The sequence below is a fragment of the Mobula hypostoma genome, chromosome 18 (assembly GCF_963921235.1).
Source record: "Mobula hypostoma chromosome 18, sMobHyp1.1, whole genome shotgun sequence".
Classification (NCBI taxonomy): Eukaryota; Metazoa; Chordata; class Chondrichthyes; order Myliobatiformes; family Myliobatidae; genus Mobula; species Mobula hypostoma.
The window spans coordinates 35,771,970-35,797,840 of NC_086114.1; the positions used below are offsets into that span (position 1 = coordinate 35,771,970).

The 25,871-nt window shown below is 39.5% G+C and overlaps 1 protein-coding gene across 3 annotated transcripts in view; it reads right to left on the bottom strand.

The window, feature by feature from the left end:
• sec31b (SEC31 homolog B, COPII coat complex component) overlaps window positions 1–25,871 on the bottom strand; it is a 97,672-nt gene that overhangs the window by 26,932 nt on the left and 44,869 nt on the right. For 2 of the 3 annotated variants that reach the window (XM_063070703.1, XM_063070705.1), the window contains 7 exons: window positions 19,123–19,268; window positions 18,491–18,664; window positions 15,637–15,822; window positions 14,730–14,931; window positions 13,423–13,821; window positions 9,601–9,639; window positions 7,522–7,580 (listed from right to left, as the gene is read on the bottom strand). In XM_063070703.1, coding sequence (XP_062926773.1) covers window positions 7,522–7,580; window positions 9,601–9,639; window positions 13,423–13,821; window positions 14,730–14,931; window positions 15,637–15,822; window positions 18,491–18,664; window positions 19,123–19,268 — 1,205 coding nt within the window. The remainder of the gene's footprint in view (window positions 1–7,521; window positions 7,581–9,600; window positions 9,640–13,422; window positions 13,822–14,729; window positions 14,932–15,636; window positions 15,823–18,490; window positions 18,665–19,122; window positions 19,269–25,871) is intronic. The other variant, XM_063070704.1, reaches the window with a different exon arrangement.

Here is a 25,871-nt window from a genome sequence, read left to right on the forward strand (position 1 = left end):
TTAGAGAGATTGACGCTCTATACAAGGATTCGGGAAGTTTACCAAGTTTTAATGAAGCCTCCAAAACCCTACCGAACCAAGGGATTAATGACGGTGCAAAAAACCTATAAAATTCCACGGTAAACCCATCAGGGCCAGGAGCTTTCCCCAGGTTCATAGAGGAAATAACATCCTTAATTTCATCAGTAGTAATGGGAGTATCTAGCATAGAAGACATATCCTGTGAAATCTCAGGGAAATCTAGGTTATCTAAAAAGTCATTCATATATTTAGAGTCTCATAAAGACTCAGATTGATATAAGGAAGAATAAAAATCAAAAAAGGTTTGATTAATCTCCGCATGATCAAATATCAATCGATCATTTTGATTATAAATCTGATTAATTTGAGATTTAGTATAATTAGACTTCAATTGGTTAGCCAACAATTTCCAACTTCGTCACTGTGTACATAAAATTCACTTCTTGTTTTCTTTAATTGGTTTACAATCGAAGATGAAAGTAATAAACTATGTTCCATTTGAAGTTCAGTTCTTTGTTTATACAACTCCTCAGAGGGAGCTGTAACATATTTCTTATCAATTTCCTTAATCTTGTTCACAATGACCAGCTCCTCCTGCTTCAGCTTCTTCCTCAAAGCAGCAGAATACGAGATAATCTGACCACGAATATAAGCTTTAAAAGTATCCCAAAGAATGTTCACAGAAATATCCTCTGTGTAGTTGATTGTAAAAAAAAAGTTCAATCTGTTCATTCATAAAGTTAATAAAATCCGAGTCCTGAAGCAGCAACGAATTTAAACGCCATTGTCTATTATTTTGTGCATTGACCTGAATTTTAATAGAAAGCTTAAGTGGAGCATGATCCGAAATGGTAATAGAGTCATAATCACATTTAATCACTGAAGAGATAAGCCGAGAATCAATAAAGAAATAATCAATTCTTGAATAGGAATGGTGAACATGTGAAAAAAAAGAAAAATCTTTTTCCTGAGGATGCAAAAAACGCCAGATGTCCATCGACCCAGAATCAGAGAGGAATGAGTTAATCAAAGTTGCAGACTTATTGGGTAAAAGTCCGTAAAGGAGCCGAACGGTCCAAAACTGGGGATAAGCAAGTATTAAGATCTCCATCCCAGATCAATGAAAACTCATTCAAATTCAGGAACCGATTAAATAATGATTTATAAAATTCCGGACAGTCCATATTGGGTGCATAAACATTGACCAAAACTACTTTTTTATTAAATAGTAGACCACTAACCAGTAGAAATCTACCATTCGGATCAGAGATAATATCATGTTGTACAAAAGTAACTGAGGAGTCTATAAAAATAGAGACGCCTCGAATCTTAGCGTTAGAGTTCAAATGAAACTGTTTCCCTTCCAGAATTTAAAAATACGTAGTCTGTCCCCCCTCCGCACATGGGTCTCTTGTAAAAGTAGAACATGTGCTTTAAGTCTCCGGAATACTTTAAAAACTTTTTTCCTTTTAATAGGATGATTAAGACTATTAGTATTCCAGGAGACAAAATTAATAATAGACTCCATAAACCCTAAAGTCAACCCGCAAAAAAAAGGATTGACGATAGGTTCGACCCACGAACCCGGAAAGGGAGCAGAACAAACCAGAGATAACGGGAAGGAGAACGCAACCAATACTTCAGTAATGCAAGTAGCCCAAGAAGGAAAAGACTAAAACGTGAAGCCCCTCCCACCACCCCCCATCCCATGACCCCAAGGCTAAATCTAAAGCAGACCCGCCAGAAAGAAGCAAGCACTAAAACTACCCCCATGACTTCCGATAGACGCTCAGTAAAAAAAGTGTAAATATAAAAAAGATCAACTAGTTATAAAACAGAAGAATAAAAAAAGGTAGATCAATTAAGACAAGCACAATGTAGAACAGAGAAAAAGCCAGAAAATATAAAGAAAACCGTAACAGACCACAGATCCAATGATTAACCAAAAAAAAGAAACAAAATTATTAATATAAACTAGTTAGGAAAACCTACAAAAAAAAGTACATTTAAAGACTACGAAATTTAAGGCCTCAAAGGAAATACACGAAATGATGCTGAAGGAATAACCACCCATAATCCCCAAGGAAAAAGAAAGGAATGACGCAGTTAGAAAGAAAGTTTGGCAACCATATTAATTAATCAAAAATAAACTTTTCTGCCCATATAAAGCCATCAAAAATTAAACCCGACAGATTCACAACCTCCGATCAAACAGAGATAGTTAAAAATTACGATCAAGATGTTGAAGGTGAAAATTGATCCAGATAACTCTGGGCATCCGATGGAGATTCAAAACAACGGAGAGCTCCGTCAAGCGTGCGGATCCTTAAACGCGCTGGGCAAAGCAGCGCTGGTTTTAAATCCATCTTGTAGAGTTCCGACATCACAGATCTGTAACGAACCCGTTGATCCCGAATCTGTTTGCTGAAGTCCTCCACGAATCGGAACTGAAGATCCAAAAAATCAATGTAACCTTTAGATCGAACAAATCGAAGCAGTTTCTCCTTGTCTTGAAAGTAATGAAAACGTAAAATGACATGCCGAGGTTTATCTGACTTAGACGAATACGATGGAACTCTGTGAGCCCGATCCAATAACGGTGGTTGATCAGGAAATACGGCAGAAAATGCATCTTTTAAAAGTTGAGAAAATAACTTTATAGGGTTGTCAGATTCAGCAGCTTCACGAACACCAATAATTCGAATATTCTGCTGTCGCATTCTGGATTCTAAGTCAGAGTTTTTAAAAGTCAGAAAGTCAAGTTTTTCCTTCATTATAGTAATTGTTTCTTCAATTTTCTCCATCTTAAGTTAATTTTGTTGCGTGGATTTTTGAAGATTAGATATAGCTGACTGATGTTCCGTGATAGATGTTTGGATTTTATCGATTGAATCCGCAATTTTCTGGAAATTAATTGAAATTTCCGTACGAATCAGCTCCTTTATAGAGGTTGATATTTCCTTTTGAATTAGATCCGATATAGCTTTCAGAGTCAAAGGTGGTTCAGTGGGAGGGAGATCGGTACCTTTCAGTCTAACCGGAGGTTTGCCGTCTTTCCCATTTTTTCCGTTCTTAGACATAGCAGACCTTAAAAGCATCCAAATATCAAAAAGCCCAATTTATTTCAGATTATTGTAAAAGTCGATGCCTTAATGATAGTTAAATATAGCTGATCATAGGAAAAAAACTCAGAGGTGATGGAGCGAGTCAAGAACACGACTTCACTCCATGAGCTCTACCGGAAGTCCTCCGAGACCTTCCTGATGGGGGATAGAAGTATATAGGGACTGGACATCCATGGTGAAAATAAAGTGGTGGGGGCCAAGGAATCCATGGTGAAAATAAAGCGGTGGGGGCCAGGGAATCCATGGTGAAAATAAAGCGGTGGAGGGTGTCCTCCTTTTTTAAAGAAAGAGGCTTCCCTTCCTCCATCAACTCTGCTCATTCCAGGATGAGGGAGATGTCCTCCTTTTTTAAAGAAAGAGGTTTCCCTTCCTCCACCATCAACTCTGCTCTCAAATGCATCCCCCCCCCCATTCCACACATTCCAGGACGAGGAAGATATCCTCCCTTTTTAAAGAAAGGGGCTTACACTTACCCCCTGACCACCATTCAGCCCCCAAACAGTCCTTCCAGGTGAGGCAACACTTCACCTGCGAGTCGGCTGGGGTGATATACTGCGTCCGGTGCTCCCGATGTGGCCTTCTATATATTGGCAAGACCCGACGCAGACTGGGAGATCATTTTGCTGAACACCTACACTCTGTCCGCCAGAGAAAGCAGAATCTCCCAGTGGCCACACATTTTAGTTCCACATCCCATTCCCATTCTTATATGTCTATCCACGGCCTCCTCTACTGCAAAGATGAAGCCACACTCAGGTTGGAGGAACAACACCTTATATTCCATCTGGGTAGCCTCCGATCTGATGGCATGAACATTGACTTCTCTAACTTCCGCTAATGCCCCACCTCCTCCTTGTACCCCATCCGTTATTTTTTTTATATACACACATTCTTTCTCTCTCTCTCCTTTTTCTCCCTCTGTCCCTCTGACTATACCCCTTGCCCATCCTCTGGGTCCCCCCCACCTTTTCCTTCTCCCTGGGCCTCCTGTCCCATGATCCTCTCTTATCCCCTTTGCCAATCACCTGTCCAGCTCTTGGCTCCATCCCTCCCCCTCCTGTCTTCTCCTATCATTTTGGATCTCCCCCTCCCCCTCCCACTTTCAAATCTCTTACTAGCTCTTCCTTCAGTTAGTCCTGACAAAGGGTCTCGGCCTGAAACGTCGACTGTACCTCTTCCTAGAGATGCTGCCTGGCCTGCTGCGTTCACCAGCAAATTTGATGTGTGTTGCATGTCATATCCATTAACTGTTTGGATATGAATGAAGGGATGATTAATAAAGTTTTCAGATGACACAAAAAGATGTACTGCAGAAGGATATAACCATATAACAATTACAGCACAGAAACAGGCCATCTCGGCCCTTCTAGTCCGTGCCGAACTCTTACTCTCACCTGGTTCCACCGGCCTGCAGTCAGCCCATAACCCTCCATTCCTTTCCTGTCCATATACCTATCCACTTTAACTTTAAACAACAATATCAAACCGCCTCTACCACTTCTACTGGAAGCTTGTTCCACACAGCAACCACTCTCTGAGTAAAGAAGCTCCCCCTCATGTTACCCCTAAACTTTTGCCATTTAACTCTCAACTCATGCCTCTTGTTTGAATCTCCCCCACTCTCAATGGAAAAAGCCTATCCACGTCAACTCTATCTATCCCCCTCATAATTTTAAATACCTCTATCAAGTCCCCCTCAACCTTCTACGCTCCAAATAAAGACCTAACTTGTTCAACCTTTCTCTGTAACTTAGGGGATGAAACCCAGGCAACATTTTAGTAAATCTCCTCTGCACTCTCTCAACTTTATTGACATCTTTCCTATAATTCGGTGACCAGAAATGTACACAATTCTCCAAATTTGGCCTTACCAATGCCTTATACAATTTCAACATTATATCCCAACTCCTATACTCAATGCTCTGATTTATAAAGGATATTGGTCAGTTGGTAAAATAGACAGAACAATGGCAGATGGAATTTAACCCATACAAGTGCAAGGTAATGCACTTTGAGAACTCTAATGGATGGGGCATATATATTCAGGACAAAGGACCTCAGTATTGAAATCCAAGAACATCTGAAGGTTACAACACAGGAGATAATGTCATGAAGGCACTGTATTTGATTAACAGGGACAGAGTATACAAGACAAGCGAGGTTATGGCTCAGATCAATAAAATAATGCTTAGCTCAAAGCTGGAGTTCCATGAGCATTTCTGATCTACTACACTATGAAAGGATTTAATTGCACTGGAGAGAATGCAGAGGAGATTCATTACCAGGTTGCCTGGGATGGAGTTTTTCCTATTTTGAAGAGAATGAAAAGGCTGGGCTTGATTTCCTAGGTACATTAAAAAAAATGAGTGTCACCTGATAAAGGTATACAAAATCATGAGGAGCATAGACAAAGTAGACAGCAGGAAACTTTCCCTCACAATAGAAGTGTCAAGAACTTGAAGCTTAGACTACGGGGAAGAGATTTAAAGGGAACCAAGGAAGAATTGGTTTACCCAAAAGGTGACTGGAATCTCTCACAACTTTTAAGTACAGGTCGACTTTCACTAATCCAGCACCACTGGGATCTGAGGAGTGTCGGATCAGTGAAAATGTCGAGTTACAGAAGGATCACATTAAGCATAATCAGTGCCGGATTATAAATAGTCAGATTAGTGAAGGTCAACCTGTATCTAGATGAACACTTAAATTGCCACATGCAATGTACAAAGCACCATGTAGCATAGAAAGATATACCACAGAAACAAGCTCTTCACCCCATAGAATGTGTACCACCATGAACACCCATTTACATTAGTCCCAATTCTATATTTCCTCACATTTTAATCAACTTGCCCCAGAATTGACTAGTGCTGGTAGATAAGGATTAGTATAGATATGGCAATTACATGGCAGCTGGAGGGCCTGTTTCTATGCTATGCAACTCAGTCATAGACTCTTACATATTTTACATTGTTTATCCTTCAAAGAGCATGAGCTTTGTTACTTTTGTTTTGAGAGTGAATCTATTGTACATCTGAAATACCTTCTTAAAAGTTCAGCTTTATCCGTCAGTTTTAACCACTAATATTTCATTCTACTTTTCCCTTAGATTCCTTCCAAAGTAAGTTGTTCTACATTATTGCTTCTTCCGCATCTCCATTACTAACCTAAACTTTATGATCAATTATCTCTAAGAGTTCGCCTCCAGCTATTTGGCTCATCTCATTTCCCAGATCCAGACATGACCCTTCCTTCATTATTCAAGTTGCTCTCCTGAACATAGTCAAGAAATTCCTTTCTTTCTTTGTTCTTTACATTATTCGACCAATACTGAAGCCCCTATAAACCACACTCCACATTCTTTGCACATTACTGTAATTTCATTGCAGATTCCTCTTTTACCCTCCAAGTTCAAGTTTATCATTCAACCATACATGAATACAGCCAAACAAAACAGCATTAACTCCAAGGCCAAGGTGCAAAACACAGTACCAGCAGACACAGGCACACATAGCACATATAACATATCAGTAAATTATAATCACACAAAAAATATATAGTCCAAGACCTTGAGTCCATGAATGTGGCAGAAATCTGCAGTTTATCACAATATAGCTTGTCTTCTGCCAAGTGAACATGGGGAGGGGCAGCACCCAATCCAGCTTGGACGCTGTGCCACATCGCCTCCCATACAGCACACCAACTCAGACTCCTCTCTCCTGGGTGAATGTAAGCAGGCGACACCACAGCTTGAGGCCTAGTCGTCACTATGACCAATGCCACACAGCTCTCTTGCCATCTACCAATAAATCAGTGAATTGGAAAAGACCCAGGCAGCAACATGATCCACACCAAGTCAAGTTTCTTCAGTTTCTCCACCAATGAGCAACTCACTGATGGTGTAGGCGTGCAGTACTTTTAAGTTCTTAATATCCAGCAGGGTCTTGTGATCATAAAAAACTACATGCAAAAAGGATAACAATTACTATTTGGTGGTTCTGTAATAATACATTTCCTCAACACAAACTCATTATAAGGCAATTCACACATTAGGGAACACTATTTGCATTACACAGATTACATTGGTTATAATGCCAATCAGGAAAGCCTGTTTACATCTGTGCTTTGAAGGCATCTGATATAATGCAATTTTCTACACTCAAGATTACTTAGGAACATAACTATCTTGTTACAGCAGAACTACCTGTAAACAAAAATGTTATTTTAGTTCCTTTTTTCATGTATGGCTCTTTCCAGTTTTACAACCAACAACTGGATTAGCTACTTATACAGTTTGTTCTAGCCGAAAAAATAAGATACAATTTTATCACAATTACTATAAACTAGGTTGTACAGATTAACATGCATAACTTACCACCTTCTTTCTCTGCCCTGCCCGCACTGCTGGAGGATCATTCCATCCATCCTGGAACCCTATTAGAAGTAAATAATATGAGACTATGTTTCTACAAAGAGGTCTTGGGCAGGCTTCACTCACTTCAACGGTGTTAACAAGCTAACAGCAGCACTGTTATTTTAAGCATTAAAAGTTAACATAGTAAAGCTTCAATATTGTAATGCTCTCAGTCACAGCTTCCTTGTTATTGGTACCAGGAAGTTCTTTGGTAATCACACTTAAGCACCTGGATGGGATCTTTACTTAGTAAGTGGATGGGCTAATGATATATTTTAAGGATTTCCAATGCTGCTTCAGGACTTCCAATACATTGCCTGAGTTAGTAATAATCTCAAGGTGAATCTCAAAAGTAATTTTAGCACTAAGGCATTGTACTTTACAACTTGTCATGTGATATGGTGTCAGACTCATTATAAAACAAATCTAAAAACGAAACCACCAATAACAATAAATACAAATATGCAAATTGTTATTTATTTATTTTGTGGTGCCGTGCGGAGTAGGCCCTTCAAGTCACACCGCCCTAGCAACCCCCAATTAACCCTAATCTAATCACGGGACAATTTATAAAGACCAATTAACCTACCTAGTACATCCTTGGAATGTGGGAGAAACCCAGAGCATCTGGAGAAATCCCATGCATTCCATGGGGAGGATGTAAAGAGGCGCCAGAATTGAACTCCGACACCCTGAGCTACATTGGCACTGCACTAACCACTACACTACTGTGATGCCTTCTGCTTCACTAATGGAAAATTATCACACCTGTTTGGATTAGACCTATGTGTGATCCCAGACTTCCAAAAATATGTTAGACTTAAATAAAATTGTTCAGCAGGCCATTCAGAACAGTACAAACACTGGAATTGCCTGTAATGTCCATATTTCATGAATGAACAGAAAGTGGAAGGATCACTGAAGCCTGCTCTGGATCAATTATCTCCAAAAGAAAACTTTAAGACATTTTCATCGTTATTCCATTCATCAGTCTTCCTCATGCACTTTACTTCCATTTGCTCTAAATATGGTAACTTTCCACGTGAAACCTAGTGGTATTTTATTCAAACCATTAAATTGTTTACTGTAGCAGAAATTGACATTGAATAAATTCTGCACAGATTATAAACACAAGAGATTCTGAGGATGCCTGAAATCCAGAGTAACACTCAAAAAATGTTGGAGGAGCTCAGCAGCTCAGGAGGCGTCGCTGGAGGGGGATATAAAGCTGAAATTTGGGCTGAGACCCTTCATCAGGCAAGTCTCACCCCGAAACCTTGACACTTTATTCCTCTACGTAGATGCTGCCTGACCTACTGAGTTTTGCACTAATTATTCTTCTCTATGCCTACTGTCTGGATCCAGTCTCTATTTCCAAATATTAACTTGGCCGTCTTATGGCATTAGCTGGGACACGGGCCTACTGATGCTCTGTTTCACAAAATATGAATGCTGCCCTGCAACTCTCTTCAAGGAGAAGAGATAGAAATGAATAATGAGCCCCAGCAAGCCAAAAGAAAACAATGCCAATTGGGAAAGAAACACAAGATTTAATCCAAGTACGTATCCTACCAGTTGCTCAAGAATAGAATACACTGAGTTTGCAAAAGATCACTAGTTTCTAAGAAACTAGAACAGTCGCTAAGGATCAATGAGAAGTCGAAGAGGGGAATGTATCAATTTATACAATTACCAATCAAACTTTCAGATTAAGTGGACTGGTGCAACATAATGATGAAACGCTGCTCAAAATGTGTTAGTTGCAAAAGCAACTTCCAATTAAATCTCAAAATTTTTTGACCATGTTTTACAAAGCATGCAAACTGTAAAAGGAAAATTAGTTCTTCTGTGCAATCCTGTGCAATATTATAGGATCATCTTTAAATTGCACAGAATAACCCTTTCTGCCTCAATTGGACAAAAAAATCTGTGCAATTTGAACAACTCAGATGTAGAAAACAGACACAAGCCATGAAGAACACTAGCATTTCAACATAAAAGGCACTAAACAAGCCAGGGCACTCGTTATTATCCTTTCACCTGATATACAATGTCGGTTTTGTAGCCATGGCAGGAATCCTGAAAAATCAAAGAATGTTGGAAGGTTCGAGGAATAACCTAGAGATCACTGTATCACAATATATGCAACTAGAAAAGCAACAATTTTCCCAACTAGATATATTTGAACACACAAATAACAATTTTACAGATGTTTATTACATAGTCCCAACAATGTGATAGCTTGCTTTAGATTATACCATCTTTGCAACATATTGCCAAAAGCATCCCACAAGTTATCACGCCTATCAAGGACAGGGCATGCAATACTACTTTATGTAGAACTGACCTAACAATTCAGTTTTTGCAATTTATATTGCAAAGTCAGGCAAAAGACAGACATCAAGTCAAGGGAAATAAAAAGGTAAGGCCCAGAAATCCAATATGGTACAAATGAAATTAATTCAAAAGAATAACTTATTAGCAATTGACAACAACTAAATAATCCCATGAAAAGTGAATATGAATTTGTAGTTAGACATCAAAGTGCTTGAAGTTCACTTCAGGTCAGATTTCATTGTGCTCAATTAATTTAAAACTATGCCAATGTATTTCTACTCAACTTCATACACTTTTTAATTAGCCAAATCCAAAATGCACCTTCCATATTTAATCATGAAAGCAGTCCTTACATGCTTTTTTAATACATATAAATAAAGGAGACTTTTCCTGAACTGCTATATTATGAGATCTGTATAGATTATGTGCATATTATTTACGTTTATTATATATTGCATGCACAAATATGTTGACAATATGAATGACTATATAAAGACCATATGAAAGGTGTGATAACAGATAAACAAGAGACTCCAATCTTTTAAACATATATCTACCTACATCTGCTAGTGGCCACAAATTCTTTGCAGACAAAAGGCCAAACTTCAATATTAGTCCACTAACAGAAAATGACCAGTTGTATTTGCAACAGTCGATAGACGCATTCATTTCATTTTACGTAAACCTCGAATCCAATAATCTGTGAACACTTTTGTGAATGATTAATGTGGCAACACCTATCAAACATTGATATGAATCATTACATGTAGATACAGTCTATTACAAATTTTAACTCACCTCAAAAAAAATATAGAGAGATGGATATAGGATCCACCAAACTATAAATCACATGAGAACAGTAATTTAAAAAACAGCAATATATCATACAATTTTTCATTTCATAGTTACAATTTTAAGATTTCTTCTCAAGTTTAAGTTTAATTGTTATTCAATCATACCCATGAATACAGCCAAAAACAGTGTTCCTCTGGGGCCAAGGTACAAAACAGTACCAACGGCATACAGCACATATTACACATATAGTTAAAACAGCAGAAAACCATACAGTCACAAAAAAAATATAGCCCAAGTAACCGAGTGACATAGCTGATGGCTTGTAGACTGATGGTGTATGGCATATTGTCCTGGTACAACTTGTCTTCCACTGAGTGAATACTGGAAAGCAGCACCAAGCAAACAGTGGAGGTTAGAACCGACAGAAGGGGCCAGCCCCCGACCTTGTACAGACTCCAGCGTACCCACAGAGGCCTCTGCTCTCTCCCACATCACCTCCAACATTCCCTCTCATGGGTGGCTGCAACAAGCAACACCGCAATATGAAGGCCTAGTCTGTGCAGCAACTGAGATAATGTAACTCTCCCGTTGTCGGTTTCACCAATGAAACTGGCTTGCAGTATTCTACATTACCAATATCCAACAGTGTCTTAAAATCACAATAAAAACATCCAAGACAATAATTCACATCATTTGTTGGACTGCAAACTGCCTCTGTAGAACAGTATTTAACAAATTCAAGTGACAACGTAGTACACAACAAGTCCAGCTCCATTGCTGCTCGAAACTATTTGCCTGTGATGTACAGTTTGGATCTGGACCGAAGGATCCAGTGCTATGCTGTGTCCGGAGAGCTGCTTTGTGGAGTTCAGAGACAGGGGGCCAAGAAGGTCTGAGAACAAAAGCTGACTCATGGAAAAGACCAGAGACAAGGCATGGGGTCATGAATGACTCCATCTTGAAAAGGCAAGGAAGATTGAAGCATCGAGGTGAATGTGGAGGGTGGCAGCGATGGCTCCCAACAAAGTCTGTCAGTAGCTGGATTGGCAGCGTTAGGAATTTATGTGATTATTGAATTGTACCTTATATTGGTTTCCTTCAGTTTTTTGGTGTTCTCTTTCTTGTGGACGACTGGTGAATGGCTGATCTGTTAGTTTTTGTGTGTGTATGGTGTTTGATGCTACTGTCGCTGTCCTTCTCAGCGAGTGAGGGGGTCAGGGATTGTTATGTGTAAGGGGTCGGTGATTGTTATTGTGGCCGCTTTTTGCTGTGAGGAAGGGGATTTTGGGGTCTGCATGTTTTGCTCCTTTTCTGTTTCGTGTGGGGGGAGTTGATGTCTTTTCTTTCATCAACACCCATGGTCTTTCTGTATTTAATGGCTATCTGGAGTAGACAAATATCAGAGTTGTATTGTACATGCATACTCTTTGACAATAAAATAAACCTTTGAACCTTTTATTGAGCAACTTGCTGATGGAGTGGACCTGTAGCACTAGATGATCTTAATATCCAGCAGTGTCTTGCAATCATAAAAGAAATATAAAGGACGAACAATTACACTTTAGGACAGACCCAGAGAGGCCACTGCGACGTTGGCGCCGCCATCTTACTGGAACCACCTTCATGGTGAACAATTTAATTGTAACTTGAGAAATGTGGTGGACCATATTAAACATTCTACCTAATACTTCAGGGAACAGTTCATCAAAGTGGCATCTACCCTGATGAGGAGGACTAAAGTATTTTTTAAAATTCTTATTATCCTAGGACATTTCAATGTCCTCAAGGTAACATACCAGCACAGATATTATTGGAACTGTTGGAAATTAGCAATGACTCATATACTCCTGCATCATTTACAAAGTTTTACTTGTCATATCTCAACTGTAACCTTGAGAAAGACCAGCAGGAAGATTCATCCAAATGTAACACTGCTCTTCAGCCAGATAGCTGGACTACTAGAAGAGCAGCACAAGTTGATCCCTGTTTTGCAAATGGAACTGAAACAGCAGGGGGGAAAAATAAACATTTTTGTAAATTTAAACCTTAGAAGTGCAATGTCTAAAACTAGTGAAGCAGTGAATTGTTGAAACATGTATATATGCTCACTTTCATGCTGCTTTGAGATTTTCCACAATAGACTTTCCTTCTTCACTTAAACCAAGTCCCAAAGAATCAGTTATAAACCAAAATACTAACAGTTGGAAATCTAAAAGGAAACAGAAAAATTCTGGAAATTCTTAGGCCATCTGTGGAGAGAGAATCAGAATTAACAGGTTAATTTCCTGCCTTCATCAGCTCCAGTCTGTTGCTCTCATCACAGCTGCTATATGATGTGCTGAGCCCTGCCCATATTTTAATTATTTTAGTATAGAATTATGGAATACGTTCATGGATTACAACTTAAATCCAGCTTCAACTTTTCTTTACCTAAGTAGATTTGCTGCGATTTCTTTGTACATGTTTCCTATGTGTGGATAGGCAGGCAGACAGACACAAACAAAGTAGTAATGAGAAACATACATCAAAGTTGCTGGTGAACGCAGCAGGCCAAGCAGCATCTATAGATGCTGCTTGGCCTGCTGCGTTCACCAGCAACTTTGATGTATGTTGCTTGAATTTCCAGCATCTGCAGAATTCCTGTTGTTAGTAATGAGAAATATAGTCAGACTAAGTATGCCATTAAACCACACAAATAGTCATCTTGTGGTACAGTTATTAACTAAATACCTGTTTGAGGGGGAGGAGGAACGGCTGCAGCCATGAATGGTTTGGAAGGAGCAACTCCTGGGCCTCCTGTTCCCGAGGGATGGGGAAAAGCAGGATGAATGCCTGATAGAGATGTAGGAGGGTGAACTTGATGCTGGTGTTGTCCTGGATAAGCTGGCATTGGTCCAGGCTGTGTACACGGTGGCAAAGTGCTGGAGGGCTGATAAGATGGCACTGAAGCAGGGGCCATTAATAATGGCCCTGACATAGATATACTAGGCATTGTAGGACCACTCAGCGAGGCTGTAGGTTGAGATGGACCAGTCAATCCTGAACCTGGCAAAGGTTGCTGTAGAGAATAGGATGGGAATCCACTTGAAGGAATTTTTGGCTGTCCATAATTCTGGTATTGTGAAAATACTATGGGGAAATAAAGAAAAACACAAAAAATATTTAAATTAAGTGAAAATATATTAACAAAACTACATAACATTTTTTTTCTCTTTCCTGACATTCACCCTTCAGCAACAATATCCTTCATTTAAAACTTCATCAAATCTCGAAGAGCAGAGCATTTCTCTTTATTTATATGCCATCCCCAATTCCATAGAAAACGGCAGGCTCAGAATGAATTTCAGTGCATACTAAGAGTACATTGAACCAAAAATGCTGAAAATCTCAAGCAGGTGAAAATGCACTGAACCACCAGATCTACTGGGAATTTGCAGCCGAGAAAAATACCTGGTGAAACTGAAGATTTGCAGTTGAAATGGCACATCGTTTTCATGTTTTTCTATTTAATATATGTTTCAGTTACTGCAACATTAGGAGTCCTGGATGAACTGGTAGCTTAGACCACCAGACTTTCTTTTTTTGGGTTCAACGCAGCCACGTTGATGGAATTAAAACATTGTATGTGGGTGAGAGTGGACAAATATTGGTGGACTGTCTCAATGGATATTGTTCAAAACAGACATTTATACGGAAAACAACTGGTAGATAGAATGGAATTGTCCTTTGTTAAGTCTGAGTTGGTATTACTGACAGGGAAGGGCTGGAGAAGTGCTTGCTGTATATTTATGACTCATCACAAGCATCAACAATTGAAGACAAAAAAAATCCCACTTCCCATATGATAAACACTGATCACCACTAAATTATAAAATAGGATTATACACGTATGATATTTTAATAGGAATTAGTTTATTCATATCTAAATGAATTTATCCCTTAAACATAGCTCCTTCCCTATGATTAAGAAAATAACCATTTAACACTATTTCCGATTAACTTAAAAGGCACACCAACCCATCTATGAAACAGATTACCTGGTGCTGACATTGTGGTAGGATGTTGTGGATAGGTGGGGTGTGTTCCTCCTGATTTGGAGTAGATATTGGTGGTGCTTCCAGCAATGCCCTGAGCTGAGGGAGCAAATGGAGGTACTACAGGGGCAAGCTGTGGAGTAAATACTGTTGGAGCTGATGGACGGACTTGGGTCTGGGGACAAAACGGCGCCTGATATGGAGACTAAAGACAAAAACTGAGATTACAAGTGGGATCAATATACATAAATTTACTCAACAAGTCTCACAAATAACTTTATTAATTCAAATTTCAATCAAAATAGTCTTGATTGCACACTGCAATTTCAAAACTTTTTAAAGCAAGTTTAAAAAAAACAAAACAGTTAAGGGAGCAAAGTGACAAAATGCACATATACTAAAAATAACTCATGCAGAATATAATGGATGTAATGAAAGGTATGAATTTAAAAGTTTGGACAAGTACAAGAGAGCAAGTCATGCAGAGTGCACAATGTAGCTGGGAGCAAATGTAGAGAATGTTGAGAATATCAACAGAAAAGTTACCACAGCAAGTTCAAGAGAGGTAACGATAAATTACACAAATATTGAAGTACACCTAGGAATAAGTAATGAAACACATTTAACGTAAAAAGTGGTAAATAGTTCAGATGTTTTTGAACATTCAAATCTTTGTTTACTCATCCGGTGAGTTGTAGGATGTATTCATAGTGATACCTGAGCCAAATGTTGAAACGTGCAACCATTCTAGGCAAAAGGTAGGGTAAAAATATGTAAAACCCAGCAAAGAATGTTCATGAAGATGCAGGGCTAAATAAACAGGAACAGAACAAGGCTCCAAAGATGTGCACACAGACTGGGGAGAAACATCACAAAATAAATTCAGCTGGGATGGCACTGTGCTACCTACCTGCTGGGACGGTTGCTGGTTTGCCCGCTGAGGTGGTGTCTGACAAGTTGGAGTGGCAGCAGGAGAAGCAGTTGGATGTGGCCTTCTTGTCAAAACACGGTTAAACGGAAAAGGAGGCGGCTGTTGGCCCATCATAGCTTCACCTTGAGCGTGGAACAGTCTATCTCGGAGCTGAAGTATCATAAACTAAAAGAGGCAATTGAGTCTTTTCAGGTAAAGTACATTAGGATACTTGAAAAACATGAAGGCAAAAATAACCAAGATTTGATGAGTGGCATCCTGTTGTAAAATTTCTTAGTAGAACACAATTGTGAAATACTAATTTCAGAGGAACTTGTTTCTTAACAACATATTAAAGACTATTCAGCCCATCAACTATATGCAGGCTCTCAGATCCAGATCTTGAAGCTTATTGATTAGTTGTGAGGGTATGATAATGTTGAATGCCGAGTTGTTGTCGATAAAGAGCATCCTGATGGATGCTGTCCATATGTTCCAGGGTTGAGTGAAGAGCAAATGAGGTGGCATCTACTGTGGACCTATTGTGCCGGTAGGCAAATTGGAGTGGATCCAAGTTGCTCCTCAGGCAGGAGTTGAAGTTTCATCACCAGCCTCTCAAAGCACTTCATCACCCTGGATTTAAGTGCTATTGGACGATGGTCATTGAGGCAGGCTACCGAATCCTTCTTGAGCACCAGTGTAATTGAAGCCTGCCTGAAGCAGGTGGGTGCCTCAGACTGCTGAAGCACGAGGTTAAAGATATAGGTGAACACTCCAGCCAGTTGATTAGCACAGGTCTTTAGTACTAAGCCAGGTACCCCATCTAGGCCGGATGCTTTCTTTGGGTTCACTCTCCTGAAGGATGCTTTCACTTCTGCCTCAGAGATTGAAGTCAAAGGGTCACTGGAAGCTGTGGGAGTTCCTGAAAGTTCCTTCAAATTTTGATGGTCAAAGCCAGCACAGAAGGTATTGAACTCATCTGGGAGCAAATCCTAGTTGTCATCTATGCCACTTGTTTTTACTTAGTAAGAGGTAGTAGCATTCAAGTACTGCCACAATTGTAGAGACTCAAGTTTGGTCTGGAATTGCAACTTCGCATGCAAGACGGCTTTCCAGAGATCGTACCTGGAATCTCACTTGGTTGCCAGACCTGACTGCCACTGATCTGGCCACCAGCAGATTGCAGATCTTATGGCTTGTCATGGATTTCTCATTGGACAAGACTCAGAATGATTTTGTGGGGACACGCTTGTCCATGAGCATTATAATAAAGTCCATGACAACCACGGTATATCCATTCAGATCCTCAAACGATTCCCTTAAACACAGCCTAATTCAACTCAAAGCAACGCTGTAACTGCTTCTCTGCCTCCCGCAACCAACTCTTTATTATCCCCATCTCTGGAGCCTTGGATCTTCGGCCTCTACCTGTATGTAGGTAGGAGGAGGGCAGCCAGATGATCAGATTTCCCAAAATATGGTCATGGCATGGAATGGTAGGCATCGCTAATCATAATATAGCAGCTGTCTAGTGTGTTGGGATCCCTGGTGCTGCAGGTTATACGCTGATGATAATTGGGCAAAGATTTCTTCAAACAAGCCTGATTGAAGTTCCCGACTATGATTTGAAATGCACTGGGATGGACAGTTTCTTGCTTGGTGAAGGCAGCATTCAATATCTCGTGGCTGGTTAATGCCGGCTTTTGGTAGCATGTAAATTGCAATCAGGATCATGGAGAAGAACTGCCTTGGTAAGTAGCATGGTCAGCATTTAATTGTTAGATGTTCCAGGTTGGGAGAACAAGAGTGCAACAAGGCCAAGACCGCTGCGTCCAGGCACCACAGGGATTCTATCATGAAACACAGACCCCCATCTTTTATCTTCTCCGAAACTGCAGGTTGATTCATCTTGTGTATCAAGAGGCCCTCGTGTCTGATTGCCCAATCCGGCATGTTTGGAGTGAGCCATGTCTCTGCGAAACACAGAAACCAGCAATTCCTCATTTCCATCCAACATTGCAATCTTGCCCTTATGTCTTCAATCTTGTTCTCCAGCGATTGTACATTTGCTAACAAGATACTGGGTAGAGGAAACTTCATTGTTTGGTGTCTCAGCCTGGCTTGGCGCCTTGCCCTCCTCCAGCTATGGTGATGTTAACATGCCATACCTGCATGCCTGAATCCATCAGAAGATTGTGATATTGCTGGCTCATTAAGACAGTTCAAAAGTATGTTGCTTGAAGAGAAACTACAAGCTGCAGATTACATGAATATAATTCAGAGGTAGATTTAGAAGTCTTGCAAGCTGCCCACGGTTCACCGGCGCCATCTTGGGTCAGTGAATAGGGTAAAAGACTGTGCCTTTAAGTAACATATGAAAACTTAAGCCCTTGTCTGTCTATCTGCTAAACACTGGAAGGTTTGCCAAAGGCAAGCCTTGGTTGGAACGATCAAGGCAATTGAGCCATCAGAGAAGACATGTGGGCACACTGCCACCAGATATTCAGTCCAATCCGTTCCAGTGTAATTGTACCTGCCTGTACAATATGCCTACAACATTTAGCACACTTCTAATGCAATGATTAAATGAATAAACTGAATTTTTCTTCAAACAAGCTTGAATTAAAATCATAAAATCTAACTCTTCAACTTCAACCCTCAATCTTCTATACAAACTTACAGAAAATACAATAGCATTTACATAATTAATTAGTGGTTTGCATAATAAGAATCCTGCCAGTTTCTGCATATCTATTAAACCTTGATGTTATAAATGATTGGGTACTAGTATGAATAGCCATATGATCTTTTTATCTTATATTACAAATACAATAATAATAACACCAAAGCAAACCTGATCTGAAGTGGAAGGGAGGTAGCTCATGGCTGCTTCCAAATTCCCCTGAGCAGCCAGTAAACTGGCATATTGTGTGAGTTTCTTTGCAAAGACTGGGCCCTCCGCAGCCCTGTCAGTGCCCTGGAGTAACTCAATCGCCTTCTGCAAGATCATAATCTTTTCCACTAGATCCTGATAAAGAGAGAAAAGATGACTAACACTGTAAAGTATCAATTACTATGCCCACTATAATACTGCATTTGTCCGAACTGAATACTGTGAACAAGTCATCAATTGCACTAACACCGCAGTTATTTACCATTTGCCAGAAAAATACTACATTAGAAGATCTAACTATATTCATTTTGTTTTAGATTATTTTTATAGCTAGTACCAACAGTAAGCATTTCAAAACAAGTGTAGCACATTTTCAATACTGAGAAAAGAATGTTAAATCAGGGCAATTAACATGTGAGAAAAGGGGGAAAGACAATGTTCATTCCAATATCCATTTTTCCTGATTTTAAACATGTTTTTAATTCACTGCAGTTAAATCTACCCTCTAAGCTTTGCAGGAATTTAATTCTGGAAACTGCAGGTGACACACTTTGAAAATTAAGTAACTAACGATCTGAACCATGACCTCCTACCTCTAGTGAAAGTGGAGTAGAGCTTTCATGAGTCTTCACCCAACATTCTACTAGTTTCTCAACATTTCCAGAGCAGATATAACAAAGGCATGCCTGCATACACAGTCCTCCGTCATTTTCCATCTCTAGCCGGGATCCTAGAGTATCTGTAGAAGAGAACCCCAAAGGAACCACAGGTTAATAAAGAAGACCGTTCATTGGAAATATTATTTTACTGTGCAGACCTTCATCTGCAGATTAAAATGAATTTGGCTGATGGAGAAATCCGAATTTATTTTATACATAAAAACACAGACACACACACACAAATAAAAAATGTTGGGATGACACACAAGTCAGGCAACATTTGTGGAAAAAGAAATTAATGATTTTAGGTTGAAGATACATCCTCAGGGCAGAGAGAATAAATTAGTTTTTTGTTAAGAATTGAATGATATTGGTTTACTGCAAGAAATTGGTACCGTGTAAAGATGACACACAAGCTCACTAAATGCTGGTGCAAGCAACAGAGGCCAAATAGCCTAAACCCTGTTACTGTTTATGAGTACTTGCCTTAACATGTCATCTTACTATACTCTTCTATACCTATCTTGGGATTAGCTGAACTGCAGAGGCCAGAAAAATCCAGGATTTAATAAGATAATACCACCTCCATCTTGTACTGGAATTTTGCGTACAAGTCTCTGCAGTGAACAAACCTAAAACCTGACTTTCCCAACTGAACCATGACTGACACCTAGTGGAATATATTGGATACTATGTGAAATGGGAATAGGTCATTCTGTCAAAAGCATGTCCTCTAATTGTATATTGACAACTACATAACATTTGCTGAACAATACCAAGTATATTCTACACTGAACAACTAGGATCATACAGGTAGAAGTGCTGTTCGCTCTTATCATAAATAACAGTAGCGGTGTCGTATTAATTTCAGAAGCTGCCCATTACTGTTTATGAGTACTGGCCTTAACACCTCATCTTACTATACTCTTCTATACCTATTTCAGCTGCTGTTCTCCTGTCCTGTACTGTAGGTTTCCCTCAGCCTAAGCACCAAGAGGGAACATTAAACTAATCCATGCGCCATGTAAGGACAAGACAAATCAGTTACTGGTTTTATGTCTAAAGGGTATCCAATTAACACTGGCTTTTTTATCGACTTATGGTTCATCAGGAAATGATTCGTCCCATTTACAAATGGTCAAATCACCTGTATGCATTAACCAGAAAGATCACATTTAAGTACAACTTGTTTAGGCGATGAGCTTCCTGCATCTATAGAACTACTTGAGGACTTCCACCTGCTGCCTAATGGAGTAACACACAATTTTGTGTGGCTGCATTTAATTCTCCCTTTTCCCCAGTTTAAACTCTGAATTTTTAACTTCTATTTGTCAGATCTTAGAAGGGAATAGTTGTTATTATGTCACAATCTTTAAGAAGCGGAAAGCAGCTTTCTGAATCCAGCAATGGAAAGGGAAAAACTTGGAAAGAAAAATCAGAAGATATGCCTGTTTGGGCTGAGCGTTTAGAACATGCGTTGATGACTCTCGACAAAAAAATAGATACCAACACTTCTGAGATTAAGTCGTTTCAACAGAGTTTTCATTTCGTAGAGGAAAGTATTATTTCTTTGAATTCTGAACTTAAAGAGTCGAAGCGTCAGATAGCGGATTATTTCAGCCCACTTGGAACAGTCTCAATGCAAGATTATCGATCTGGAAACAAGATCTCATCAGAATAACATTCGAATTGTTGGACTGAAGGAAGGATCTGAGAGTGGGGATTTATTGGACTATTTTGCTAATTTGTTTCAATCTCTGTTTCCGGATATTTTACCTCAGCCTCCCGATATTGAAAGAGCGCACAGAATTTTCACTTCAAAATCTCAAGATCCGAATAAACCAAGGTCAGTCTTGGTCAGCTTTCTTCATTTCAAAGTTAAAGACCAAATCATAAAATATGCAAGGAAACAGAGTTTTTAAATTCTAGAGTTCCGAGATTCATTTTTATGAAGATTATCCACGGGAAGTTATGGAACAGCGGTTCAAATTCGTTCCAGCTATGAAGATAGCCCATGATAAGGGATTATTCCCATCACTTCACTATCAAGCCCGATTTAAATTATTTCCTAAAGATTCGACTCCATGTGTTTTTCTGGATTCCGAAGCGGCATTGGACTTTGTTAATTCTATTTTGGAGGTGGCCGAGGTTTGAATGGTATTAGGTCTGTTGAATAATTTTCTGAAAGAAAACAAGCTTTGAAGATTTCTGTGGATCGATGGACCATTTAAAGAAGATGTGAACTTCTTGATTTGACTGATGAATGACTTTTCTGAAATCTCTTTGGTATACTGAGTGAATTAACACAGCGGACAGATTGCTAACTGGTTTGATTATTTGTTTTTATCTTTCCTTTTCTTCATTAATTAAGTGATTTTCATAGTTTACAAGGACTTTTTCTTATATAGCGAGGAGTGCTTAGTAGATAGATAACTAGTCTCAGTTTATCTTCCAAAAACAGTTTTTTTTATTGGGTAGTAAGTCAAAGGGATAATGGCGCCAATTTTTCTTTGTTAGAGATTACTTAGACATTTTTCTGTTTATTTAATTTTATTATTTTGACGTCTTTGGAGATTGTTTTTGCATTCTCCAGTGTATTTTTAATGATTAAGCATAAACATCTTTTTTTCCCTCTGCAGAGCTTTCTAATTTTAAATTATTTTCTTATTGTGTCAGATACTAATGGTAGATTTTTAATTGTCAAAGGAACAATTTGTAATAGAAAAATTGTCCTGGTTAATCTATATGGACCTAATGTAGATGATCCTTCCTTTTTTAAAAACGTATTTGGTTTATTGCCGGATTTAAATGAATATATGTTGTTAATGGGTGGTGATTTTAACAACACACATCAAAGTTGCTGGTGAACGCAGCAGGCCAGGCAGCATCTCTAGGAAGTGGTACAGTCGACGTTTCAGGCTGAGACCCTTTGTCAGGACTAATTGAAGGAAGAGTGAGTAAGGGATTTGAAAGTTGGAGGGAGAGGGGGAGATCCAAAATGATAGGAGAAGACAGGAGGGGGAGGGATAGAGCCAAGAGCTGGACAGGTGATAGGCAAAAGGGGATACGAAAGGATCATGGGACAGGAGGTCCGGGAAGAAAGACGGGGGGGGGGGTGGGACCCAGAGGATGGGCAAGAGGTATATTCAGAGGGACAGAGGGAGAAAAGGGAGAGTGAGAGAAAGAATGTGTGCATAAAAATAAGTAACAGATGGGGTACGAGGGGGAGGTGGAGCCTTAGCGGAAGTTAGAGAAGTTGATGTTCATACCATCAGGTTGGAGGCTACCCAGACGGAATATAAGGTGTTGTTCCTCCAACCTGAGTGTGGCTTCATCTTTACAGTAGAGGAGGCCATGGATAGACATGTCAGAATGGGAATGGGATGTGGAATTAAAATGTGTGGCCACTGGGAGATCCTGCTTTCTCTGGCGGACAGAGCGTAGATGTTCAGCAAAGCAGTCTCCCAGTCTGCGTCGGGTCTCGCCAATATATAAAAGGCCACATCGGGAGCACCGGACGCAGTATATCACCCCAGTCGACTCACAGGTGAAGTGTTGCCTCACCTGGAAGGACTGTTTGGGGCCCTGAATGGTGGTAAGGGAGGAAGTGTAAGGGCATGTGTAGCACTTGTTCCGCTTACACGGTTAAGTGCCAGGAGGGAGATCAGTGGGGAGGGATGGGGGGGACGAATGGACAAGGGAGTTGCGTAGGGAGCGATCCCTGCGGAATGCGGGGGGGGGGAGGGAAAGATGTGCTTAGTGGTGGGATCCCGTTGGAGGTGGTGGAAGTTACGGAGAATAATATGTTGGACCCGGAGGCTGGTGGGGTGGTAGGTGAGGACCAGGGGAACCCTATTCCTAGTGGGGTGGCGGGAGGATGGAGTGAGAGCAGATGTACGTGAAATGGGGGAGATGCGTTTAAGAGCAGAGTTGATAGTGGAGGAAGGGAAGCCCCTTTCTTTAAAAAAGGAAGACATCTCCCTCGTCCTAGAATGAAAAGTCTCATCCTGAGAGCAGATGCGGCGGAGACGGAGGAATTGCGAGAAGGGGATGGCGTTTTTGCAAGAGACAGGGTGAGAAGAGGAATAGTCCAGATAGCTGTGAGAGTCAGTAGGCTTATAGTAGACATCAGTAGATAAGCTGTCTCCAGAGACAGAAACAGAAAGATCTAGAAAGGGGAGGGAGGTGTCGGAAATGGACCAGGTAAACTTGAGGGCAGGGTGAAAGTTGGATAATAAAGTCAACAAGTTCTGCATGCGTGCAGGAAGCAGCGCCAATGCAGTCGTCAATGTAGCGAAGGAAAAGTGGGGGACAGATACCAGAATAGGCACGGAACATAGATTGTTCCACAAACCCAACAAAAAGGCAGGCATAGTTAGGACCCATACGGGTGCCAATAGCTACACCTTTAGTTTGGAGGAAGTGGGAGGAGCCAAAGGAGAAATTATTAAGAGTAAGGACTAATTCCGCTAGATGGAGCAGAGTGGTGGTAGAGGGGAACTGATTAGGTCTGGAATCCAAAAAGAAGCGTAGAGCTTTGAGACCTTCCTGATAGGGGATGGAAGTATATAAGGACTGGACATCCATGGTGAAAATAAAGCGGTGGGGGCCAGGGAACTTAAAATCATTGAAAAGTTTAAGAGCGTGAGAAGTGTCACGAACATAGGTCGGAAGGGATTGAACAAGGGGTGATAAAACCATGTCGAGGTAAGCAGAAACGAGTTCGGTGGGGCAGGAGCAAGCTGAGACAATAGGTCGGCCAGGACAGGCAGGTTTGTGGATCTTGGGTAGGAGGTAGAAACGGGAAGTGCGGGGTGTGGGAACTATAAGGTTGGTAGCAGTGGATGGGAGATCCCCTGAGCGGATAAAATCGGTGATGGTGTGGGAGACAATGGCCTGGTGATTTTAACTGTTGTTTAAATCCTTTGATCGACAAGAGTTCAACCAATCAGCAGCTTCCGAGTTGTTCTGCATCACTTATTAACTCTTTTTTAATCGATTATGGCCAGGTTGAAATTTGGAGACATCTACATCCTAATGACAGAGATTATTCCTTCTTATTAACATGTTCACAAAAAATATTCAAGCATCAATTATTTTATAGCTGATTTCCGATTTTTGTCCGAAGTCCAGAAATGTGAAACGTTGTTTCAGATCATGTGCCTTTAAGCTTAGCTTTTGAATTGAATGATGTCGGTATTGCAAATCTGCCTTGGCGTTTTCCAGAAAATTTATTACAAAGTTCGGACTTTGTCAAATTTATTGAGACTCAGATAAAAGATTTTTTTCTTCTTAACAATATGGGAGATGTGTCGAAATTGATTATATGGGATACATTTAAAGCATATTTGCAAGGTCAGATAATCTCCTATTTAGCTAAGCTTAAAAAACCGACAAGAATAGAGTTAGATAAGATTTCAAAACAAATTAAAGACAGTTAATATTTATGCAATCTCTCCTAACATTGATTTATTTAAACAAAGAGTTGAACTTCAATCACAATATAATTTAATATTAACTTATCCTATTGAAAGAAATTTGCTTAAATTGATAAGTCAATTTTATGTGTTTGGAGATAAAAATAATAAGCTATCAGTATCTCAATTAAAAGCAGCTAGAGCTAAAAGAGAAATTTTAAAAATTCGTAAGAGAGACGGCAGTTTACATTGTAATTATGAAGACATTAATAAAATTTTTCAAGACTTTTACATTGAACTTTATAAATCTCAGTATCCAGCTGATCCTTTTAAAATGAATGCCTTTTTACAAAAGATTGATTTTCCTAGAATTTCTGTTGAAGATCAACAAACTCTTGATACTCCTATTACTGAAAAAGAAATTCAGAAAGCTATTTTTTCAATGCAATCTGGTAAAGCTCCTGGATTGGATGATTATTCTGTAGGATTTTATAAAAAATTTGAAAAATTGCTTTCTCCATATATGATGGAAACGCTTAAAAGATTCTTTTCTGATAGGAGAGTTACCTCCCACATTTTATGAAGCTCCTATTTTTTTTAATTCTTAAGAAAGATAAAGACCCTACTGACTGCGCTTCATACAGACCTATTTCATTATTAAATGTGGATGCTAAAATTCTTTCAAGAATCAACTGGAGGATATTCTAGCTAAAATTATCCCTCAGGACCAGACAGGTTTTGTAAAGGGCTGTTATTCCTTCTCTAATACTCGGAGACTGTTAAATGTTATATATTCTCCTTTTCTAAGACCCCCCAATGTGTTGTTTCTCTTGATGCCGAAAAGGCATTTGATAAGAGTTGAATGGAAATACTTATTTAACGTTTTAGAGAAATTCAGCTTTGGTACTAATTTTAATAAGTGGATTAGAATGATAAATAAAAGCCCTATTGCTACTGTTATTACTAATAATTGCAGATCTCTTTTTTTTCGACTCTCACAGGGTATGAGACAAGGATGTCCGTTAAGTCCCCTGTTATTTAATTTGGTGTTGGAACCCTTGGCCATTGCACTTCGTGAAGCTAAAGATATCCACGAAATTTCCACAAATGGGACTATTCATAAGATCTCCCTTTATGCTGATGATATCTTAGTTTATGTTTCGAATCCTGAAGAATCCATTCCTAGTTTATTGAAATTATTAAATGAATTTGGAAAGTTTTCGGGATATAAATTAAACCTTCATAAAAGTGAATTATTTCCTCTAA